The sequence below is a fragment of the Muscardinus avellanarius genome, assembly GCF_963383645.1.
Source record: "Muscardinus avellanarius genome assembly, chromosome: 3".
NCBI lineage: Eukaryota > Metazoa > Chordata > Mammalia > Rodentia > Gliridae > Muscardinus > Muscardinus avellanarius.
The window spans coordinates 116,767,914-116,793,640 of record NC_137788.1 but is presented as its reverse complement, the minus strand read 5'-3'; the positions used below and the strand labels follow the sequence as shown (position 1 = coordinate 116,793,640).

General features: G+C 47.3%; 1 protein-coding gene across 1 annotated transcript; it reads right to left on the bottom strand.

Moving 5' to 3' along the window:
- Window positions 1-120: 120 nt before the first annotated feature.
- Window positions 121-21,984, bottom strand: THEM4 (thioesterase superfamily member 4; the record flags this gene model as incomplete). The annotated part of the gene is made up of 6 exons (XM_080691598.1): window positions 121-161; window positions 4,865-4,989; window positions 9,446-9,556; window positions 12,052-12,196; window positions 16,813-16,963; window positions 21,907-21,984. The coding sequence occupies 6 exons, from the start codon at window positions 21,982-21,984 to the stop codon at window positions 121-123; spliced, it is 651 nt and encodes a 216-aa protein (XP_080547724.1).
- Between the last annotated feature and the right edge of the window lie 3,743 nt (window positions 21,985-25,727).

Sequence of the window (25,727 nt, the reverse complement as noted above, 5' to 3'; positions counted from 1 at the left end):
GCTGGAGGCTGCTGTGGGAGGTTGGCGTGAGCAGAGTCCCTCGTCGGGGTCAGTGGTGGGTGATGGAGCAGGAAGGGGACAATTGCCTCCCGCAGAATGGTGTGGATTCACCAGAAGCTCTTATTTTAAACTTTTTTCAGGATCCAGCTTTATAAACAGGCCTAAACAAGCAAAACAGGAGATGATCACATGTCGACTGCCTCCCCTCCGAGGAGATAGAAAGGTGGACACAGAGGCTTGGCTCCTTTGTGCCTGCCTCTGCTCACCTTCGCTTCCCAGTTTCACTAAGAATCCACTTCCAGCTGGGCGTGGTGGTGGAGCTCGCTTTGAGATCCCACCCTCGGGAGGCAAGACAGAAGGACCGGAAGGACCGCGGATTCAAGGCCAGCCTCAGCAACTTAGTGAGGCTCCAGCAACCTAGTGAGCCCATTTCAAAGTAAAAAGTAAAACAGGGCTGGGGTGGAGCTCAGAGGTAGACTGCCCTGGGTCCCATCCCCTGTACCGCATGTGCACACACACACACAGAAATGTGTGACTGTCACAGAGGTGCACGGCCCCCAGCCCAGGACAGGTCCTCCACTATGGGCTATTTCATGTTCCTTATCACTTCTGTTAGAGACAGCCCGAGAATGAAAAGAAGCAAATTACAACCGGGTGTCTGGCAGCCTTAGATATGGACAGGGTCAGTGAGACAGAAAGACAGGCGCGACGGCCGGGACGCAGTTACAGATGGCCAGGGCGTTCCAGGGACTCACGCCTCCCTCCTGCTCCTTCCAGCCGTCGTTCCTGCTCACGGCTGATACTTGGGGGAAACACAGTTCTTAAACAAGATATGACAAGCTTTAACCAGCAAGAAAAAAATCAAATGTGACTACATTAACATTAGAAATTTCTGCCTATAAAACACAAAGATGTCTGAAAAGGAAATTAAAAAAACCACCTACACACCAGGAGATCCATGCAACTTCAATATTCAATGACAGTATTAGTCTAGTAGTTTAACAGGATATATAAAGAACTTCTGTAAATCAGTATTGAAATAAAAAAATAGAAAAAGGAGATGAACAAAGGAACGGGAACCTCACAGAATGGAGGATAAGAGAGTCAGTGAACACATCAAGAGACAGTCAGCCCTGCATGTAGTCAGGGAGATGAGGATGGAGATCACGCTGGGACACCAGGACATTCAACTGCGAAAATCATGTCACCAGGCGGGCACGGTGGCGCACGCTTGTCATCCCAGCATTCAGGAGGTGGAGACAGGAGGATCTCGGTTTGCAGACAGCCTCAGCTACTTAGTGAGGCCTTTTGCAACTCATTGAGGCCCTTTTTCCAAAAATAAAAAGACTTAAAAAAAAAAAAAGGCTCGCCGGGCGTGGTGACGCACACTTGTAATCCCCGCGCTTGGGAGGCAGAGACAGGAGAATTGCACAGGTTCAAAGCCAGCCTCGCTGGCTTACGAGACCCTGTTTCCAAATAAAAATGTAAAAATAGGTCTGGGAGTGTAGCCCGGAGGTAGAAGGGCTTCCAGGAACCCCAGTACCATAAATAAATAAATAAATAAATAAATAAATAAATAAATAAATAAGGCTGGGGGTGTAGCTCAGAGGTAGAATGTCCCTGGGTTCCATCCCCAGTACTAAAAAAAAAAAAAAAAAAAAAAAAAAAAAAAAAATGTAACTATAAGCTGGGTATAGTACCACACACTTGTAATCCCAGTACTTGGGAGGCTGAGACAAGAGGATCGCTGGTTTGAAAACAGCCTCAGCAATTTAGCAAGATTTTCAGCAACCTGGTGACACCCTGTTTCAAAATAAAAATAAAACAGGGCTGGGGGTATTGCTCAGAGGTAGAATGCCCTGGGTCCAATCTCTGGTACTACACACAGCACACACACAAATGTATGTATGTATAGAAAACTCTATTCGTAAGCTGGGCGTGGTGGCGCACGCTTGTAATCCCAGCATTCGGGAGGCTGAGACAGGAGGACTGCGTTTCTTGGACAGCCTCAGCTGCTTAGTGAGGCCCTCTGCAACGCTTTGAATCCCTGTTTCAAAATAAAGAATAAAAAATAGAGCAGGGGGTGTGGCTTGGAGGTAGAACGTTCCTGGGTTCCATGCCCAGTACAGGTAAAAAAAAGAAGACTCCGTTAGTAAATGGACCAGATGTATCTCAGCACCAGGGCCTGCGTGTCCTACCTCAAGGACTACGATTAATGGGAACATGAGCATATGACGTCCATTAATCTAAGAAGGAGAAACCAAACAGGAGCCGCCCACTACCGAGCTGCCCACGGCTGACACGCACGGAGGTCGGAGGCCTCAGGGCCCCACGGAGCGCAAACACGCACGGTGCAGCCAGGAGGATTTCTGCATGAGACTTCTGGCAAACTGCCTATGGAGATTTCAGAAGGAAGGGTCCTGGTGCCGCGTCTCTAAGACAGCAGTGATAATACTGTGGTTTCTTTTTTCACTGGAAATACGTCTTCACTTGTAGGCCTAATTTTTTTTTTTTTTTGTGGTACTGGGGATGGAACCCAAGGGTATTCTAACTTCGAGCTATACCCCCACCCTATTGTTTATGCTTTTTTTTTTTTTGGGTGGTACTGGGGATGGAACCTAGGGGCCTTCTACCTCGAGGCTATACTCTCAGACCTATTTTATATTTTATTTGGAAACAGGGTCTCTTAAGCCAGTAGAGGGTGGCTTCAAACCTGCGGGATCCTCCTGTCTCAGCCCCAAGCACGGGGATTACAAGCGTGCGCCACCATACCCGGCTTATTCTTTATTTTGAAACAGGATCTCACTAAGTTGCAGAGGGCCTAAGTAGCTGAGGCTGTCCGTGAACTGCGATCCTGTCTCAGCCTCCCAAGTGCTGGGATTACAAGCGTGCACCACCATGCCCAGCTATGCCTAATTTCAAATTCTTTTTGAACCTAGGGGTATTCTGAGCTACTCCCCAGCCCTTTCTAATTTTTTTTTTTTTTTTTTTGGTGGTACTGGGGTTCTTGGAAGCCCTTCTACTTCTGGGCTACACTCCCAGACCTATTTTATATTTTTATTTGGAAACAGGGTCTCTTAAGCCAGTGAGGCTGGCTTCGAATCTGCGCGAGCCTCCTGTCTCCACCTCCCAAGCACGGGGATTACAAGCGTGCGCCACCACGCCTGGCAAGCCCTTTCTAATTTTTATCTTGAAACAGGGTCTCACTAGGTTGATTAGCGTATTGCTATATTGCTGAATTTGTCCTGGAATCTGTGATCTTCTTGTCTTAGCCTCGCAAGTACTAGAATTATAGGCGTGTGCCACCATGCCTTACTGAATTCTCTTCCTTACACTGGACTTCTTAAATTGTATTTAGCTGCCAGGCATCATGGCCCACGCTTGTAATCCCAGTACTTAGGAGGTTGAGACAGGACAGGTTTATGGCCAGCCTCAGCTACTTAGTGAGGCCCTCAGCAACTTAGTGAGACCCTGTTTCAAAATGAAGAATAAAAAATAGGGCTGGGGGTATAGTTCAGAGGTAGAATACCCCTCGTTTCAATCTCCAGCAGCACACACACACACAAAAATTGTATCTAGCTCTTCTGCTAATCCATTCACATAGTATTTTCAAAGTTGATGCTTGCTTATGACCCCATCACTTGGGAGCTGAGACAGAAGGATTGCAGGTTGCAGGCCAGCCTCGGCAACTTAATGAGACTCTCAGCAACCTAGCAAGACCTCGTTTCAAGACAAAATATATATAAAAAAAAATTAAAAAGGGCTAGAGATACAGTTCAGAGGTGGAATGCTCCTGGGTTCAATTCCTGCTGCCACAACACACACACAAAAGGCACAAGGGCATAAGTACAGTGAAGTCTCCCTCCGGAGACCCCGCCCCGCGCAGAGGACAGAAGTCCCGCGTGTGGCCCTGGGGAGCACCTATACCGCAAAGAGACGCCTGCTCGCCTCCCCCACTTACGAGGCTTTATTTATTTATTTATTTATTTATTTATTTATTTATTTATTTATTTTTGCGGGTCTAGGGATGGAACCCTGGGGCATTTGACCTCCAAGCTACACTCCTTGCCCTATTTTTTTGGTAGATTATTAATTTTAATATAATTATACATTCATGCTGTGGTGATAGCGTTCACATTTGTGAGACTATTCTCAATCGACTCATCACAAAGGCACAATCAAAGAACATACAGTAACATTTACAATTAAGTTTTAAATGTGGAGAATGAACCATTTGGGAATATTAAACAAAACATCTGTATATGGATTAACTTGAATATATTTTCATTCTGAAAATATTTTTATTTGGTCAACTTTGTCTCACTTTGATGTGAGGCAGTTCTAGGTGCCCAGAAAGTGTTTTTTAAATATCCCTGCCCTATATTTTAATCTTTATTTTGAAACCGGGTCTCACTAAGTTGTGAAGGGCCTCAGTAAGTAGCTGAGGCTGTCCGCAAACCGCGATCCTCTAGGTCTCAGCCTCCCGAATGCTGGGAGTTTAGTCCACAATATTTTTTACGGCACCAACACGGGAGGGATGGATTGTAGTTCTTCAACCACCCTCCTGTGGGGGGCTGGTGATGTTGGCCGTTTTTTGTTTTTGCCAGCAATGCTGCCGAGCACGGCCCGGGAGCCCACGGGCAAGGCAAGACGATCCGCTCCCAGGTCTGCACACCGGGAGATCAATCCTGGAAGTAACTTGTGGTTTTGACAGATATCGGCAAATAGCTCTGCATTAGCAATGTGGAACGCCGGTAACTTGTTCTATGTGTGACAGAGAAGGAAGAATGTCTGGGCATGTGTGTGTTCTAAACCAAAATAAACCCCAGCACCCTCGGCCCCCAGAGACCGCGGCGCCTCTCACCTGTGGCCTCTGTGTGCAAGGTTTTCTTGTCAGCACTTCGAATATCACAGGAAACAAAGTATTTCCTTCCTTCCACTTTATTAAGTTGGCTGTTTATCACAACCACAGAATTAAGGCGGATAGGTCTGTAGGAGGGGAAAAAAAAATCTGTTTTTCTCAAAGCTATGTGACGCTGGCAGGTGATGGGTGTGTGACAGGGTGGACATCTGTGATGCCTGCCCTGGGTCGGCATGGCTGCCCTGGACAGAACATTCCCGAAGGGCTCCACGGCCTGGCCCTCAGGCCACGTGCCACCTCCTCCCAGGCCTCCCTGGCATGCACCCCGAGGGCCTTCTGGGCCGGGTTCAGGAAAACACCAGCGATTCCAGTGGGGATGGCAGAGCCAGTCCCACTTGGAGGTCTCCTCCGAAGGGAGCCGAAATCCTGTCCAGAAGCGACTTCAGAGCAGCCTCCCCCTCAAGCCCTCACGCTTCCCGGCACTCTGTCCCCTCCACCCGCCTTCTCCCGCAGGCCGTTCCCACCAAGGAAAAGGAATCGGATCGTATGTCCGTTCTCCAGAACCTCTCTACTTAAGAGTTACATGTAAGCTAGGCACAGTGGCACATACCTGCAATGACAGTACTTGGGAGGCTAAGACAGGAGGATCACAGGATGGAGGACAACCTCAGTAACTTAGTGAGACAAGGCACCGATTAAAAAAACAGCAACTTGGAAGTTGGGCGTGGTGGCGCACGCTTGTAATCCCCGAGCTTGGGAGGCTGAGACAGGAGGATCGCACAGGTTCGAAGCCAGCCTCAGCTACTTAGTGAGGCTCTCAGCAACTTAGTGAGACCGTTTCCAAATAAAGTATAAAATAGGTCTGGGCGTATAGCCCGGGGGTAGAAAGCCTCTGGGTTCCACCCCCAGTACCACACACACACACACACACACACACACACACACACCAAACAAACAAACAAAACTTGGTGAGATACTTAGCAACTTAGTGAAACCTTGTTTAAAAAAAAGGTTTGGGAGGGTGTACTCATTCGAGTCATCCCTCCATGCCAGTCTGGTGTGGAGCTGTACCTATCCTCTGTATTTCTATCTTTTAATAAACTTCTTTAAATCTTCAAAAAAAAAAAAAGGTTTGGGAGTATAGTTTGGAAGTGGAATACCCCTAAATTCAATCCCCAGTAAAACACACACACACACACACACAGCTACATGTGACTGACTAGTGGCTACAGTCACTTTTGAGAATCCTGGATATACTGTACCACAATGAAAAAGGCATCGCTCTCTGTTTTGATACTAGAGGCTGAACCCAGGAGCATTCAACCTCTGAGCCATACTCCCAGCTCTATTTTTATTTATTTACTTATTGGTACTGGGGATTGAACCCAGGAGCATTCTATTTCTGAGCTATACCCCAAGACCCATTTTTAAAGTTTTTTTGTTTTGAAACAGGATCTTGCTAGGTTGATGAAAGTCTTACTACTTGCTGAGGCTGTCCTTGAACCTGTAATCCTCCTGTCTCAATCTCCCAAGGCCTGGAATTACAGGTGTGTGGCACTACACCAGGCTCTATTTTTTATTTTGAGACAGGATCTAAGTTGCTGAGGCTAGCTGTGAACCTGCGGTCCTCCTGTCTCAGCCTCCTAAGTACTGGGATTATAGGTGTCCGCTACCTTGCCTGGCCCAAAAAAAGTCTCTTTGCCAGGCATGGTAGCACACGCTGTCAGCAACTTAGTGAGACCCTATTTCCAAATAACAAAATAAAAAGGGCCGGAGAACTGGCATGGTGGCGCACACTTGTAATCCCAGCATTTGGGAGACTGAGATAGGAGGACTGCAATTCGCAGCCAGCCTTAGCTACTTAGTGAAGTCCTTTGCAACTCAGTGAGACCTTGTTTCAAAATAAAGAATTAAAAAAAATAAGACTGGGGGTGTAGCTCAAAGGTAGAATGCCCCTGGGTTCCATCCCCAGACTGGAAAAAAAAAAAAAAAAAAAAAGGGAGGAGCTGGGGATGTAGCTCAGAGATAGATTGTTCCTGGGTTCAATTATCAGTACCCCCTCCCCCCAAAAAAGTGTCTCTTTAAAGGTGAGATTTCAGTTGGTCATGGTGGCACATGTCTATAATCCCAGTACTACTTGAGAGGCTAAGATGGGTGTGTCACACAGGCTCAAGGACAGCCTCAGCTACTTAGTGAGGCCCTCTGCAACTCAGTGAGACGCGGTTTCAAAATAAAGAATAAAAAAATAGGGCTGGGGGTGCAGCTCAGAGGGAGAATGCCCCCGGGTTTCATCCCCAGTACTGCAAAAACAAAACAAAATAAAATAAAACATAGTTGGGCTGAGGGTGGAGCTTGGAGAACGCCCCTGGTCCCATCCCTAGTGCCTTACAGCTGAGATTTCAATGGGCATAAACGGAAGGCAGAGCCCGGAGATGAGTCTCCTGCTCCAACAGCACCACCACGTGGCCGAGAGTGGGCAGCCCTCACTTCAGGATAACCGCACGGGAGAGGAAGCAATGGGAAGTCCCACGTGTCTTCCTGCCGGGTCTTCCAGCTCCGCTCTTGGTCTCTGAATACTTCTATGAGCTTTTCCTAAAACTCTTGATACAACAACTCAGTTTTGAGCCGGGCGTGGTGGCGCACGCTTGTCATCCCAGCATTTGGGAGGCGGAGACAGGAGGATTGTGGTTCGCGGACAGCCTCAGCTACTTAGTGAGGCCCTCTGCAACTCAGTGAGACCCTGTTTCAAAATAAAGAATAAAAAATAGGGCTGGGGGTGTAGCTCAGAGGTCAAATGCCCCTGGGTTCCAGATCCGCAAAAAAAAAAAAAAAAAAAAAAAAAAGTAAAAGAAAAAGAACAACTAAGTTTTGTTCTCTCCTTAGGCCAATTCACAATTTCCCCAGGCCCTGGGGCCAGCAGGTGTTCTTGCCTGTCCAGTCGCTCCCTTTCTGATGGACACGATCTCCTCTCCACCTCATCCTCTCACACACGCAAATCCCTGTCCTTTGGGGGCAGCCTCGGCGATTTGGCAAGACTCTCAGAAACCTAGGGAAACACTGTTTGAAAACAAAAAATTTAAAAAAGGACCTGGGGGTGGAGTTCAGGGGTAAAATGCCCCTGCGTTCAATTCCAAGTACTAGAAATAAATAAATAAATAAGAAAAATATATATCACAAGAAGGCTTTAGATTGCTCTTTCGAAAGACTGGTAATCTCTGGCAAAACAGATCAGAGAGAGATGAAGACAGAGAGAAAGTATAACTAATTGTAGCCCCAAAGGACAAAACTATTGATTTAGCTGAGATGAAAAAAAAATTGAGAATAGCATAACTTCATGTCGATATCTTTGAAAACTCAGATAAAATAGAAAACATTTCAGAAAAATATGGTAGCAAAATTATCTGTAAAGGATCAGAAAGCCTGAAAATAGTTAAGCAAGGCAGAGACATTGAGGCCTTAAGGGGAGCCACGGTGAGGAAGGAGCCAGGTCTCTGAATCGCATTCCGGGGCCAGCCCCTCACTTCCAGATAGCCATACAGGACTACCGTGTGAGAAAACAAGTCCACTGGATTAAGATAACAAAATGTAGGGGTTGTAGCCGGGCATGGTGGCGCACGCTTGTAAATCCCAGCATTTGGGAGGCCGAGACAGGAGGATCGGGGTTCGTGGACAGCCCCAACTCCTTAGTGAGACCTTGTTTCAAAATAAACAATAAAAATAGGGCTGGGGTGTAGCTCGGGGGTAGAATGCCCCTGGGTTCCATTCCTAGCAGTGGGGGGAGGGGGGAGGATGTAGTGCTTATACAAGTAGCTAGCACAATAGATTTTTTTTTTTCTTTTTTAGTATGATCCTCCTGTCTCCGCCTCCCAAGCACGGGAATTACAAGCATGCACCACCAAGCACCACCATGCCCAGCTTGCACAATAGGTTTTTAAAAATTCTTGGTTTGGACTTCTAAATCAGTGTGGTCAGACATTCCCATAAGGATGCCTATAGATTCCTCTAAGGAATCTCTTATCCTATGAGATTTTTGTTTTTGTTTTGTGGTACCCAGGAGAATTCTACCGCCAAGATATACCTCCAGCCCTATTTTATTTTTTGTTTTGAAATAGGGTCTCACTAAGTTGCTGAGGCTGGCCTCCAACTATGATCCTCCTGTCTCAACTTCCCAAGAACTGAGATTACAAGTGCATGCCATCATGTCAAGGTGCCTGTAATATTTTTTGAGTTTATTGACATTTAGCTGGGCGTGGTGGCGCATGCTTGCAATCCCCGCGCTTGGGAGGCTGAGACAGGAGGATCGCACAGGTTCGAAGCCAGCCTCAGCTACTTAGGCTCTCGGCAACTTAGTGGGACCGTTTCCAAATAAAATACAAAATAGGTCTGGGAGTATAGCTCGGAGGTAGAAAAGCCCCTGGGCTCCACCCCCAGTACCACAAATAAATAAATAAATAAATAAATAAATAAATAAATAAATAAATAAATACTAAACAAATACTGTTTTCTAGTGGGCATGGCAGGGCTTGCCAGTGTCTGGGAGGGCCGTGACGTAGGCCTGAGGGGGAGTAAGAGCGATCGCGCTACCTCCTGAAGTTGATGTTGAGATTGGCAGTCATGATGGCACCCGCATGTCTGAACACGCACATCCCGGTGGTGGCATCCACGATGGCCGCGATGGCACCTCCATGAAGGAACCTAATGAGGATGGCAGAGCGTGAGGCTCACACGTTCAGGAAGCAGGCCTCTCGAGTGGGAAGGATTACCAAGCGTCTGCACAAGTCCTCGGGGGCCCCACCTGGTCCATGTGCAGCGGATTCGACGTCCAGTAACATCCACGCACCCAACTGATCTTGTTCACACTTTAACAGTGTAGGCCCACGCACTCTTATACGACAGGAACTGAGGAGTGATCACAACCCAGCGTGCACAAAGGCAAAATGTAACTCTAAAAGTTTATGTTTCTGCCAGGTGTGGTCATACACACCTGTAATCCCAGCATTCGGGAGGCTGAGACAGGAGGGTCAGAGTTCACGAGAGCCTCAGCTACTTAGCGAGGCCCTGTGTAACTCTGCTTCCAAATAAAGAATAAAAAATAGGGCTGGGGTGCAGCTTGGATGTAAAATGTCCTCGGATTCCATCCCCAGTATCGCAAAAAAAAAAAAAAAAAAAAAAAAAAAATATATATATATATATATATATATATATATATATATATATATATTCTTTTAGTAAAAAAAAAAAAAAAAAAAATCATACATATTCCTTGTTTAAAAACTTAGGCCAGGCATGGTGGCGCACGCTTGTAGTCCCCGCGCTTGGGAGGTGGAAACAGGAGAATCATGCAGGCTCAAAGCCAGCTGTGCTGGCTTAAGAGACCCTGTTTCAAAAAAAATTCTGGGAGTGTAGCCCGGAAGTAGAAGGGTTTCCAGGAACCCCAGTACCCCCCCCCCCCACACACACACAAAAAAAATGAGCTGAGTGTGGTGGTGCACACTGGTAATCCCAGTACTTGGGAGGCTGAGTCAGGAGGATCACCAGTTTGAGGACAGCCCTCAGCAAGTAGTGAGGCTCTCGTCAGCCTAGTGAGACCATTTTCCAAATTAAAAATAAAACAGGAGCTGGGGATGTGGCATGGAGGCAGAAGGCCCCTGATTTCTATCCCCAGTACCATACATACAAAAATAATTTTTAGGAAATTCTGCAGTACTAGGGACTGAATCCAGAGGCATTCTACCACTGCTTTTTACCCCTAGCCCTATTTTATTTTTATTTTTGGAAACAGGGTCTTGCTAAGTTGCTGAGGCTGGCCTCAAATCTGTGATCCTCCTGTTTCAGCCTTGCAGTATTGGGATCAAGGTGTGTACCACCATTCCTGACCCCAGCATTATTTTTTATTTTTTGAGACAAGGTCTCAAAAAATGTCCTGGCCTCAAACTTGTGATCCTCAAGCTTCAGCCTCCCAAGTACAGGTGTTCACCACCACGCCCTGCTATTATTATAAAAACTTAAAGCGGGGCGTGGTGGTGCACACCTGTAATCCCAGTTCTTGGGAGGCTGCGACAGGAGGACCACAGGTTGGAGACGAGTCTCAGCAATGCAGTAAGACTCTTGGCAACCTAGCCAGGCGCTGCTTCAAAACAAAAACTTTGCCAGGCCTGGTGGCGCACGCTTATAATCCCAGTACTCAGGAGGCCGAGACAGGAGGATCGCAGGTTCTCGGCCAGCCTCAGGTATTTAGCGAGGCCCTCCACAACTTAGTGAGGCCCTGTTTCAAAATAAGGAATAAAAAAAAGTAGGGCCGGGGGTATAGCTCGAAGGTGGAATGCCCCTGGGAGCCATCCCAAGTACGATACACAAAATTATTCTGTACTGCAGAGTGTTTTATCACTGTACAGTAAAACACAGTGCTTCATAGGTTTTACTACTTGAAGTAGAATAAACATAAAAATGTTTTAAACATATTTAATTGAAATAAAAGCCATTTAACATATTTAAGTATTTAATTTACTTATTACGTATTTTTATTTAATTTATAATTATTAGAAATTTATTAAAATAGGTTCAAGAAAAAAATTAACATACACATATGTTCTTTTACTAATATCGCATAAATATCTTTCCACGTCACATCTACTTTTACTTTTCTTTTGGGTGCTGAGGAATGAACCCGGGGCATTCGCCTCTGAGCTGCACACCCAACCCTATTTTTTATTCTATTTAATTAATTAATTAATTAAATTTTTAGTACTGGGATTGAACCAAAGGACATTCCATCCCAATATCTCAGGGACATTCTACCTCCGATCTACATCCCTAGCCCTATTATTTTCACTTTGAAACAGAGTCTTCTCTGTTTGCTAAGTTGATGAAAGTCTCACTAGGTTGCTGAGGCTGGCCTTGAACCTGCGATCCTCCTGTCTCAACCTCCCAATACAAGGGATTACATGCCTGGCTTTTAAAAAATCTTTTGAAACAGAGTCTCTCTGAGTTGTGGAGGGCCTCACTGAGTTGCAGAGGCTGGCCTTCACTCTGCGATCCTCCTGTCTCAGCCTCCTGAGTACTGGGATTCCAAGCATGTGCACTGTGCCAGGCTGACCTGGTCATTTTCATTCTTTCTTTGTAGTACCTGGACACATGCGGACACCAGGAGAAAGATGTCCGAGGCCCGCCTTGCGAGCCCTCACGCTTACCCGGGCGCTCCTTGCAGGTGAGGGCCTCCTTGGAGGAGGCAAAGCACCTTCTTCTCGGCATCGTTACAGAACATGGCGTATTCAAAGCCCAGGCCTTCCTCGAAGCTTCTGATGAAGAGCTGCGCCTGCTCTTGCTCTTTGACGGCTTGGTCTGCAGGGGACGCGGGGACAGGAAGAGGCGGGGACACAGGGACGCGGGGACAGGAAGAGGCGGGGAGACACAGGTGGGAGAGAGGTCAGGACACCAAGCACCGGGGCCTGCACCGCACTGCTAAAACACCAACGAGGGGGGCAGGACGGGGCCGACCCGGAGGCCGAATCACAGGCGCACTCAGGGGACACGGCCGGCGCTCAGCCCGCCCAGGGCAATCGGGAAGGCAACAGTGACCTGGACAAAAACGGGGAGGTGCAGACCGAAGTTCTGCTTGGAGTAAGTGTGCTCGAGGAATTTAAGGAAAATGAGTGAAATAAGCTTGTTAGAAAAGAGAGCCCCAGCCGGGCGTGGTGGGCACGCTTGTCATCCCAGCATTTGCGAGGCTGAGACAGGAGGATCGCGGTTCGAGGATAGCCTCAGCTACTTAGTGAGGCCCTCTGCAACTCAGTGAGACCTGTTTCAAAATAAAGAATAAAAAATAGGGCTGGGGGTATAGCACGGAGGTAGAATGCCCCTGGGTTCCATTTCTAGTACCACAAAAAAAAAAAAAAAAAAAAAAGGGGGAGAGAGAGAGAGAGAGAGAGAGACAGACAGACAGACAGACAGACAGACAGAGCGAGTGAGCCCCAGGCTCTGCCCCAACCTACTGAAGCCCAGCGTTCACTTGAACAAGACTCCCAGAGGCTTTGTGGTCATAATAACGTCTGAGATGGGAAAATACTGAAGATGGCAGAGGAGTAACACGGCCAGGTCTGAGGTCTGACTCACTCTGACACCGGGCGGAGGCTGGGCCGGGCGCGGTAGCCCACGCCTGTGAACTCAGTACTTGGGCTGAGACAGGAGGACCTCAACTTCGAGGACAGACTCAGCAAGTAGTGAGGCGCTCATCAACCTACTGAGACCCTGTTGCAAGAGAGAAAAAAAAAAAGAGCTGGGGTGTAGCTAAGAGGTAGCAGCCCCTGGGTTCCCTTAAGTACCATCGTACTTGGGAGGCAGAAACAAAAGGATTTCAGGTTCCAGGCCAGCCTCAGCAACAAGACCCTCGGCGATTTAGTGGGACCTTGTTTCCAAATGAAAAATAAAAAATGGTTAGGGGTGTAACTTAAAAGTGCCGCGCACGCTTGTAATTCCCGCGCTTGGGAGGCGGGGACAGGAGGGTCGTGCAGGTTCGAAGCCAGCCATGCTGCCTTAAGAGACCGTTTCCAAATAAAAAATATAAAATAGGTCTGGGAGTGTAGCCAGGAGGTAGAAGGGCTTCCAGGAACCCCAGTACCACCACCACCAAAAAAAAAAAAAAAAAAAAAAAGAGTGCCACAAAAATAAATGAATGAGGCTGAAGGTGTAGTTGAGACAGAATGCCCCAGATTCAATCTCTAGTACCAAATAAATAAACAAAATAAAATGAAGGACTGTCAGGCAACATGCGGGCCAACCTGAGGCCAGCTAAGGAGGCTCTCGGGTTGAGAAGGCCAGCCTCAGCACCTGACGGACTCTGTTTCAAATGAAAAAGGCTGGTGGTGTGGCTTGGAGCTAGAGTGTCCCTGGGTTCAACCTCCAGTACCAAAAAAAAAAAAAAAAAAAAAAAAAAAAAAAAAAAAAAAAAAAGTCACCATCTCCAAACTGCCTAAAGATCTGTTCAGATGAATAAAAAATAATGAGTCACTCAGAAATATCTGTGAAAGCTGCAACGGAGGCACAGCAGATTCTCTGCGTGCGCACATCCTGTGCGTACACCAACATCCAACATCTGCTTGCTGCGTGGGTACATCCTGTGCGGACAGCCAATACACAGTATCTGTTTGCTGTGTGTGTACATTTCGTGTACCACAAACACAAGCTCAAGGTCTTTACAGGTTGACCCCAAATGAAGACTGAAGCAGGGGTGTGTGTTTGTGAATAAAGTTCTTCAGTCACATAGGTGCAAAAAGGGTGGGAGACAAATGGCCCACGCGTAAGGCAGGCGCTGGCTAGTGGGCGACGTGGCTTTTGCTCTACGTTTGTTCTGAGAAGTGTATGCTAAGCCTCCGACGGACTGCAGCCGGTGTGGCCTTGGAGAGCAACCAGAAAAGCGAGGAGGCCGAATGCCTTCTGGGAGAAGTGCCTGGCCAGAGCACAAGGGAGAGCAGACGAGACCGGTGGGGCAGGGAGGCAGGCGCGCCTCGACTCCCACGCACAGCGGCATGAGGTGAAAGGCTCACACCGATTGTGCACCATCCCAGAGGGCGGGATGCAGTGAGCGGGTGGAGTCACAGAGAGACGAGCGCCACAGAGGGGAAAGAAGAGCTCATGAACTAACACAGCTGTCCAAAATGGAAGGAGCCCTTTGTCCCCAGGATCCTCAAGTTCAACCCAGACGACTGGCTGGAAGGGTTAATGCAGACAGCAAGAGAAGACAGAAAAAAGGCCGACCTAGATGGTGGTTTCCAACCTTTCCTCCATCTCAAAACACCGGAGGGAGCCCCCCGCCTTCTCTTCAGCGGCAGTGGCTAGGAAGGAGAGGGCTGGGCCGGGAGCACCCGTGTTTTCTGCATCCACATCCCCGGCACAGCACGGGGCGGCCACAGGCAGGCGTTCAGCACACAGCTGTATGACGAGGAAGCTGGGGACTCTCAAGGGGGGCGGGAAGAAGTACGGGAGGTGCAGCCCCCTCCTGAGGATCCTGCCGGAAGGGAGGGGATGAGGGGTCAACACGTGGAGAATGAGAGTTTTCGGGCAGTGAAAGAATTCTCTAGGATGTTACAGTGACAGGTGTCATCATATACTTGTCAAAACCCACAGAAAATACAACACAGGGTGAAGCCGGACAGGGTGGCGCACGCTTGTAATCGCAGCATTCGGGAGGCTGAGACAGGATTGCAGTTTATGGACAGCCTCAGCTACTTAGTGAGGCCCTCCACAACTCAGTGAGACCCTGTTTCAAAATAAAGAAGAAAAAAATAGGACTAGGGGTGTAGCTCAGAGAATGCCCCTGGGTTCCATCCCCAGTACTAAAAAAATAAAAAATAAATTAAAGCCGGGCGTGGTGGCGCACGCTTGTAATCCCCGCGCTTGGGAGGCGGAGACAGGAGGATCGCGCGCAGGTTCGAAGCCAGTCTCTCTGGCTTAAGAGACCCCGTTTCCAAAATGAAAATGTAAAAATAGGTCTGGGAGTGTAGCCCCGAGGTAGAAGGGCTTCCAGGAACCCCAGTACCACCAAAAAAAAATAAATAAATAAATAAAAATAAAAATAATAATAATAATAATAAAAAAAAGAAAATACAACACAGGGTGTACTTGTAACATGAACTATAGACTTTGGTTAATAATAATGCATCACTATTGGCTTGTGAATGGTAACAAACATACCACAGTAATGAAAGGTGTTAACAGTAGGAAAAAACGGAGACAGGAAGGGGTGTGGGGGCACATGAGAGCCGTGTACTTTCTGCTCATTTTTCTTTTTCTTTCTTTCTTTCTTTTTTTTTTTTTGTGGTTCTGGGGATGGAACCCAGGGGCTTTCTACCCTCGGTGTATGCTCCCAGACCTATTTTACATTTTATTTGGAAAAAGGGTATCACCAAGCTGCTGAGAGTCTAAGTAGCTACGGTTGGCTTCGAACCCAAGTACTGGGGTTACAAGTGTGCGCCACTATGCCCGTCTCCTCCCTCCCTCCCTCCCTTCCTTTCTGTTTTTTGGTGGGTCTGGGGATGTAATCTCAGGGGCATTCGACCTCCAAGCTACACCCCCTGCCCTATTTTTTATTCTTTATTTTGAAACAGGGTCTCGCTGAGTTGCAGAGGGCCTCACTAAGTAGCGTAGGCTGGCTGTGAACCGCGATCCTCCGGTCTCAGCCTCCCGGATGCTGGGATGACAAGCGTGCAACACCATGCCCGGCTTGCTCATTTTTCTGTAAATTTAAAACTACTTTTAAAAAGTTTATGAAAGCCAGGTGCGGTAGTGCATACCTGTAATCCCAGTACTTGGGAGACTGAGAAAGGAGGATCACAGGTTTGCAGCCAGCCTCAGAACTTATCAAGATCCCTGCAACTTAGTGAGACTGTTTCAAAGGAAAAAATGAAACAGGGCTGGAGGTCTAGCTCAGAGATAAACTGCCCCTGGTATGGTGGACCACGCCTGTAATCTCAGTACTTGGGAGGCTGAGAAAGGAGGATTGCAGGTTGGAGGGCAATCCCAGCAATTTAGCTAGGCCTTGTTTCAAAATAAAAAAATAAATAAATAAAAAGGGCTGGGTATGGTAGTGTATACTTGCAGTCCCAGCATTCGGGAGGCTGAGACAGGAGGATAGTGTTTTATGGACAGCCTCAGCTACTTAGTGAGGCCCTTTGCAACTCATTGAGACCCTGTTTCAAAATAAAGAATAAAAATCGGGCTGAGGGGTGTAACTCAGAGGTAGAATGCCCCTGGGTTCCATCCCCAGTACCACAAAAAAAAAAAAAAAAAAAAAAAAAAATCTGGGGACTGTAGAAACCCCCCGGACAATATATCTTTTCAAGCAATAATTAGTGCTTCAATCTGTGCTTGGTTTTATATTTGATGTTCAAATGGGTTACTGATAGCAAAGTAGCTGCTCCTACCAGTAAGGGTTTGGAACTCCTGAATTCTCTGACGAGAGTATTGCCTGTATGAAGACAAACGCTGCCACGAGCCATCTTCACATTTCTTCATGAACTGGTCGAAGAGGCATCTTAGGTCCTTGCTCCAGCTGGGGTTGGGAAGAGCATAGTCCTTCTGAACGACTTCCTCAGAAGAAAATGGCCTCTAAAAAAGAAAAAGAAGAGGAATAGGAGGTGTGTCCTGTTGTGGAATGTCGTCTCTCACTTCTTAAGACTTTTCCCACTTTCACAACAAAAGGGTTATTTCAGGGATCACTTGGTCCAACCTCCTAGGAAGAAATGGGAGTTTAAGACAGGGAACAGATAGCCGGGCGTGGAGGCGCACGCTTGTCATCCCAGCATTTGGGAGGCTGAGACTGGAGGCTCACGGTTTGCGGACAGCCTCAGCTACTTAGTGAGGCCTCTGCAACTCAGTCAGACCTTGTTTCCAAATAAAGAATACAAAATAGGGCTTTAAAAACCTGGGAAAGGCACAGAAAGACAAGGCCTGAATGTTCTCATTCAAAAAGAGGAGCTTAAAACATTGATTTAATAGAAGCAGAAGGTAGAGCCAGGCCGGCCGTGGTGGCGCACGCTTGTCATCCCAGGATTTGCGAGGCTGAACAGGAGGATCGCAGGTTCAAAGCCAGCCTCAGCTACTTAGTGAGGCCCTCCACTACTTAGTGAGACCCTGTTTCAAAATAAAATATAAAAAGCCAGGTGTGGTGGTGCACGCTTGTAATCCCAGTACTTCTACTTCAGAGGCTGAGACAGGAGGATGGTGCAGGTTCGAAGCCAGCCTCAGCAACTTAGTGAGACCCTGTTTTGAAATAAAGTATAAAACAGGTCTGGGAGTATAGCCCAGAGGTAGAAAAGCCCCTGGGTTCCACCCCCAGCACCACACACACACACACAAAAGAACTGTCGGTGTAGCTTGGAGGTAGAATGCCCCTGGGTTCCATCCCTAGAAGTGGACAACAAAACAAAACAAAACAAACAAACAAACAAACAAACAAAAACGAAAGTAGAGCCAGGTTAAGGGATGCAAGGCTGAGGCCAGCCTGGCACTCTTCCCCAGTCTTTCTTTCCCGTTTTTTTCCCCGTGGTAACTGGCTCATTATCCCCTCTGTTTCACAATGCAGAAACTTGCCATTAGTTCTGACATTTCTCCTTTTCTCTCACCTTATGCTTATGCAAAAAGTCACCATATTCTGTTACCTCTCTATCTCTCTCTCTCTTTTTTTTTTTTTGCGGGTCTGGGGATGGAACCCAGGGGCATTCTACCTCCTAGCTACACCCCCAGCCCTATTTTTTATTCTTTATTTTGAAACAGGTTCTCACTAAGTTGCAGAGGGTCTCACTAAATAGTTGAAGCTGGCCGTGAACCTGCGATCCTCCTGTCTCAGCCTCCCAAGTGCTGGAATTACAAGCGTGGGCCGCCATACCTGGCTGCTAATTTGTTTTTATTTTGAAACAGGGTCTCACGAGATTGCTGAGAGTCTCACTACTTGCTGAGGCTGGCTGCCGCAAACCTGCGATCCTCCTGTCTCAGCCTCCAAAGTACTGGCATTACAAGCCTGTGCTACCACACCTGGCTCCAGTTTCTCCCCTTTATAAACCGTGTGTGTGTGTGTGTGTGTGTGTGTGTGTGTGTGTGTGTGTGTGTGTTATTAGAGACTGAATGGCTGTGCTACTGAATGGCAGAAAAAGAGTCCTTTAAACTCACATGCTATAATCTACGTAGCCATTTAATTTGGACACTTAAATTTTTTCCAGTCTTTTGGCACTCTAAATGAAACATTTCATTGGTCTTTTATTATTCCCAATTCAAGTCCAGTTGAGTTTGTTACTCTACTATTTATTTTTCTTGTGTTGTAAGGGGGATTGATCCCAGGGACATAATCTGAGCTATACTCTCAGCCCTTTTTAATTTTTTAATTTGAAACAAGGTCCCACCAATTGCAGAGGGCCTCACTAAGTAGCTGAGGCTGGCTGCAAACCTGTGATCCTCCTCTTTCAACCTCCTAAGTACTGAGATTACAAGTGTGTGTGTGCCACCACGCCTGGCTCTTTTCATTTTTTTTTAAATTACTTTACTTTTTTTTAGTGACACTAGGAGTTTAACCCAGGAATATTCTACCTCTGAGCTGCACCCTCAGCCCGATTTTTTATTCTTTATTTTGAAACAGAGTCTCACCGATTGTGGAGGGCCTCACTAAGTAGCTGAGGCCGGCTGAGAACTTGTGATTTTCCTGTCTCAGCCTCCCCCGTCCTGGGATTATAAATCCTGGGATTATAAGTGTGAGCCACCATGCCCGGCTGAGTGTGTTACTCTACGTGGCCACTATCATGTTGTGGGAAATAAAAGTACAAAAGTGTCAGCTTCTGAGAACTCAGAAGCACTTGAAGTCAATGCACTTGTGAAATTCAAAGCAAAGATTAAACGAGATGGATAATCATTACCCTCGCTTGTCCTAAACAGAAGAAAGGGCATCCTCATCCTTGAGTTTGGTTACACATTCATAAAAGTAGGACTTACATGAAAAGTTTTGACTTTTTTATGTGTCTCCTTTTAAGTTACTGAACAGAAAGACGGATGACTTATAAAGCCTGTAATACTCACATTGAAATATTCTCAACACAGATTACAAAGCACCACGTATAATTAAAGAAATTGATTCATCTTTGTGGCTGTAAGGTTTGCACGTTGCAAGACGGTACATGATTAATGAACAATCTGTACTCTATTCTTTAGCAGATGCCATAGGGGGATATTTTATTTTTTGAGGGGTTACTGGGGACTGAATTCCGAGGCATTCTACATCCAAGCTATATTCAGTCCCCAGCTTTTCTTTGGTGCTGGGAACTGAACACAGAGGCGTTTTACCATTGAGTTACAACCTTATTTATTTATTTATTGCAGGTCTGGGGATGGAGCCCAGGGGCATTGTACCTCCGAGCTATACCCCCTGCCCTATTTTTTTTATTCTTTATTTTGAAACAGGGTCTCGCTGAGTTGCAAAGGGCCTCACTAAGTAGCTGAGGCTGTCTGCAAATTGCAATCCTCCGGTCTCAGCCTCCTGAATGCTAGGATTACAAGCGTGTGCCACCACGCCCGGCTCTTATTTTTTATTTTGAAATAGGGTCTCACTAAGTTGCCGGGGCTGGCCTTGAACCTCTGATCCTCAAGGTTCAGCTTCCAAAGTACCAGCCATACAAAGGTATATGATTTTTGCATTATACCCTCCTTCTCCCAGACTAGAGAGAGAATTTTTTTTTTTTTTTTTGGTGGTACCGGGGCTGGAACCCAGAGGCTTTCTACCTCCGGGCTATACTCCCAGACCCTTTTAAAAATATTTTATTTGGAAACAGGGTCTCACTAAGTTGCTGAGAGCCTCACTAAGTGGCTGAGGCTGGCTTCGAACCTGTGCGATCCTCCTGTCTCAGCCTCCCAAGCGCGGGGATTACAAGCGTGTGCCACCACGCCTGGCTGGGGGGAGAATTTTTGAAAGAAAGGATTATGTCTTATTCATCTCTAGATGTCTCAGTGGCCAATAATGCTTGGAAACTGTTGAGCTTAACTAATTTAAAATACATCAATGAAACAGATTAAAAAAAGAAAAAAAAAACAACAAAAAAACAGGCAGAGCCAGGCATGGTGGCGCACGCTTATAATCCCAGCATTCGGGAGGCTGAGCCCGGGAGGATCATGGTTCGTGGACTGCCTCAGCTACTTAGTGAGGCCCTCTGCAACTCAGTGAGACCCTGTTTCAAAATAAAGAATAAAAAATAGGGCAGGGGGTGGAGCTCAGATCTAGAATGCGCCATGGGTTCTACCCCAGTACCAAACAAACAACAACACCACCAACAAAAACCAGGCAGTATTTATTTAATGGCTGAGAACTTGTGATTTTCCTGTCTCAGCCTCCTACATTCCAGGCACTGCATTAAACCCTTTCCTTGAATTGCTTCATTTTACCTTCTAAGAACTTTTAAGGATGAGGACAGTGGCTTTAGGGAGGGTGTCCGCGATTATTCCACAGCCAGAAGGCTTCCGCCCCTTCCCTAGCTGGTTGTCACTCTCAGAAATAAAACTCTCCGATACTCTCCAAATTAAACCTGCTGCCCACGAGGTTCTGTAACTGAGGCAGAGCACACAGGCTCAAGCCAGCGCTGAGTCGGGCCTTCCTGGCGACCTCTCCTAACTCTTCTTAAGTAAAATGGGTGCACTCTTCCTTCTCTGCCCACTCAGTTGCCTTCGAATAAGGCTTCTTATGGTTTGAACAGTGGGACTGATGGATTCCTGAATCCCTGTGAGGACTGCTAACGTTAGCTTTTATTTTATTTTATTTTATCAGTACTGGGGGTGGAACCTAGGTACACCCTCAGCCCTATTTATTTTTTGGTGGTACTGGGGGGGGGGGAATGGAACCCAGGGGCTTTCTACCTCCGGGCTATATCCCAGCCCTATTTTATACTTTATTTGGAAACAGGGTCTCACTAAGCTGCTGAGAGCCTCACTAAGTAGCTGAGGCTGGCTTCGAAACTGCGCGATCCTCCTGTCTCAGCCTCCCAAGTGCTGGGATTACAAGCATGAGCCACCACACCCGGCTCCCAGCCCTAATTTTTTTTTTCTTTATTTTGAAACAGGGTCTCGCTGAATTGCGAAGGGCCTAAATAGCTGAAGCTGTCCACGAACCTGCAATCCTCCTGTCTCAGCCTCCCAAGCGTGCACCACCACGCCTGGCTAGCTTTCATTTTAATTATAATTACTGTTATTTATTTATTTATTTATTTTTTGGTGGTGCTAGGGATTGAACCCAGGGGCATTCTATCTCTGGGCCACGCCAGCCCTATCCTATTTTTTATTTGGAAACAAGTCTCGCCAAGTGGCTGACAGCCTCACTAAACTAAGGCTGTCCTCCACCCTGCGATCCTCCAGCCTCAGCCTCAGCCTCCCAGCCTTTGGGGTTACCGGCCTCCACGCCCGGCCGGGCGTCAGTTTTCATTCTGGGTTGGCCGAGGCTCCGCTAAACACTGCAGGGCGCCGGCTCCCGGGGCTGGGGGACGCCGCGCGCCGTGGGACCCCCGCCCGCCCCACGCACTCACCCTCTGCGCTCCGAGCGGGCGCCGCGGGCCGCGCGGGGCCCCGAGCGTGCGCATGCGCGCGGCGCGGCTGCTCAGCATGGCCCCGGCGTCCTCGCTCCGCGCCGCGGCGCCCTCGCTGCCGAGAGAGCAAGTGCGTTCCCTGCGCGCCTGCGCCGCCTGCGCCAGGGTGGGCGGGGCGGAGCCGGCGGCCCGGCGCCCGGATTGGCGGGGGCGGGGAAGGAGGGCGCGGCCGGACCGCCCGACCGGCTCCGCGACCCCGCCCCTGTGGTTCCGGGACACTTTCCGCCCGGCGGGGAGAGTTCCGCCCGCTGGGCAGCGCCCGAGCCCGCAGCCTGGCCTCCGCGCCGGGCTCGCCCGTCATCGCCCCCGTCGGTCGCGGGCAGATGAAGCGCTCCTCGTGCCCAGGGAGTTCTCCATCCTGCGGAAGATTTCAGCCCCTTGGAAACTGGGAGCCATGGCGCACGCCTGTAATCCTAGTCCTTGGGATGCTGAGACGGGAGGATGGCTGGTGTGTGGCCGGCCTCAGCTCCTTAGTGAGGCCCTGTGCAACTCAGAGCCTGTTTCAAAATAAAAAGAATAAAAAAGTGTTCTTGGGAGGATGGCGAGTTCCAGGACAGCCTCAGCAATTTATAGAGATCAAATAAAATGGGGCTGGGAGAGGGAGGGGAAGGGAAGCTCAGAGGTAGAATGTCCCTGGGTTTAATCTCCAGCACCAAAAAACAAAACAAAACCCTTAAATTCCTCTGGCAGGCAGAGTTCAGACAAAGAGTGGTATGAAGGAAGTCTGTTCGGGTACCTACAATCCTTGGGATCCTGTTGATCGGGTTGATTCCTGGAGACCCTGCATTTACACCATTAAAATACAGGGGACCCCTGAGGTGGGGGCGCACGCTTTGTCATCCCAGCATTCGGGAGGCTGGGACAGGAGGATTGCAGGTTTGCGGCTAGCCTCAGCTACTTATTGAGGCCCTTTGCAACTCAATGAGAGCCTGTCTCAAAATAAAAGAGTAAAAAATAGGGCTGGGGGTGTAACTCATTGGTAGAATGCCCCTGTTCCATCCCCAGTACCACACACACACACACACACACAAAGACGGATGTCATAGTGCCAATCTGTTATCCCTGCAACTTGGGAGGCTGAGGCAGGAGGATGGTAGATTAGAGGATAGCCTGGGCAATTTAGAGACCCTGTCCCAAAATAAAAACTACAAAGGGCTTGCTCGAGCCAGATGTGGTAGCCTCGTCTGTAATCCCAGTAGTTCAGACTGGAGATTGTAGGTTCTCAGCCTCAGCAATTTAGTGAGATGCAGCAACCTGCTGAGACCCTGTTTCAAAAACAGATGAAAGCCGGCTGTGGTGGCCACGCTTGTAATCCCAGCACTCGGGAGGCTGAGACCGGAGGATCGCGGTTCACAGCCAGCCTCCGCTACTTAGTGAGGCCCTCTGCAACTCAGTGAGACCCTGTTTCAAAATAAAGAATAAAAAATAGGGCAGGGGGTGTGGCTTGGAAGTCGAATGCCCCTGGGTTCCATTCCCAGACCGGCAAAAACAAAACAAAACAAAACAAAACAAAAAAAAGATAAAAAAAAAAAGTGCTGATTAAAAAGTAGAATGCCTCTGGATTCAATCCTCAGTACCATCATCATCATTAAAAAAAAAAAAAAAGCACCGAGAATGGAGCTTAGAGCCAGAGAGGAGATATGCTGGCCTCATGCCCGAGGACGCTGCAGCAGTGCCATACTGCCGGCGGCAGCGGCGAATTCACCGGACAGCACCAGACCAACACACTCAATAGCCCACCAGGCTCCAGAGGGGAGCGGCGAACAGTGAGCCGAGGTGAGCAGCTGCGGATCAAGCAGGCGGAATTTGGCAGATTTTTCGGCGCAGGGAGCGTCTGAAGCTCCCGGGGGCTGGGCTCAGCACACCCTGCAGAGACTCAGAGCGGAGCTCAAAAACAGAGAAGAAATACGACAGCCTCACGGCCGAGGGCGTGGCAGCGGTGCCATATTGCCACCAGCAGCAGCAGCAGCGAATACACCGAGTCCACTACAGCTCTATCAGTGCACTCAACAACAGTGAGTCAAATTGTGGCCCCTAGAGGTGAAATCCCAGTACTGCACTCCCAGGGACTTGACCAGGGATAGAGAGAGAGATTTCACACCATAGGAGAACGCCCAACCTGGCACCCCCCCATGGTCTAAAGCAGCCTCTATCGACTCCCTGGGTCTGAGACTCTGTGATACAACCCAGTAAAGGAGTAGTGGGGTCTGAGATACCACAGACTCGAGATCCAGAGCACCTTAAGTGAAGTCGTAGTGAACCAGGGAAGAACCCAGAGAAGGCACAAACTTCCGAAATCATGGGAAAGAGGAATAACAATGGAGCAATGAATGCCCACAACCCCACAACATCAGAACCTGATAACACAGAAATTCAGAGATTTCTAGAAGATCAAATCAGGAAAATAACTGTAGAAATAATAGAGGTGTTTCAAAAGGAATTCAGAGAGAGCCAAAAAGAGATAAAGCATGCAATCATGAAGTAAAGGCCTCAATTCAAAGTATAAACAACCGATTAGACCACATGGAGAAGAGAATCTCGCTCCTAGAAGATGATCACTCTAAAAATGAATGCATACTTTCTAATTAAGAAAAAAAAATTCAACAGCAGGAATCTGACATTGAAGAAATATGGGCCCATTTTAAGAGAGCTAACCTAAGAATAATTGGAATAGAGGAGGGAAAAGAAGGTGAAACCAAAGGGATCAACAATCTCTTCAAGGAAGTAATAGCAGAAAATTTTCCAAACATAGAGCAAGAGGTCAATACACAGGTCCAGGAAACTTATAGAACTCCCTGTAGACAGGATCAGAGAAGAGGATCCCCACGCCACACAATTGTCAAAATGACCAATGTGGAAGCCAAGCAGAGAATCTTAAAGGCAACAAAAACAAAGGGCCAAGTGACATTCAGAGGCAAACCAATTAGAATCACTCCAGACTTCCCAAACCAAGTCATGAGAGCCAGAAGGGCTTGGAGTAACATATTCCAAACCCTGAAAGAAAACAACTTCCAGCCAAAAATTTTCTACCCAGCAAAACTTTCTATCAAATTAGATGGAGAAATAAGAAGCTTCCATGACAAACAGAATCTGAAGGAATTTATGTCTTCAACATCAGCACTAGAGAAAATACTCAAAGAGATTAACTACAAAGAAAAAATAGGTAACACACACCAGAACCAGAGAAACAAGATTTTCCACCCAACAGACAACTAAGATTGGTTATCTGTGGAGATTCATTATTTATGTTAGTCTTTTACCTATTTCAAAATTGTATTGTTTGCTTTTATTGTTCCTAATTTTCAGGATCTCTATTTGGAATATTAATATACCTTCAGATATAGCATTTGGAAATATTTTATCCCATTCTATCAGTAACTTTTAACTCTGTTTACATTGTCTTTGGATATACAATATTTTATTTTTTAGGGAGTTTGTATACCCTTCTGTTGCCTGTGCCATTGAAATCATATCCAAGAAATCACTGCCAATTTCAATGTTGTGAGGTTTTATGACCCAGATTTTCTTCTAAAAGTTTATAGTCTTAAGATTTATATTTTGGTCTTTTATCTATTTTGAGTTAATATTTGTATATGGTGTTAGGTAAGGGTCCAATTTTATTCTTTTTCATGTAATTACTATTTTTCAACAATGTTTAGTTAAGAGATTATTTCCTCCACCAAATGTTCGTGGAAACCTTGTCAAAAATAACTTGACAATATATGGAAGAATTTATCTCTAGGCTTTTATTTAACTCCAAT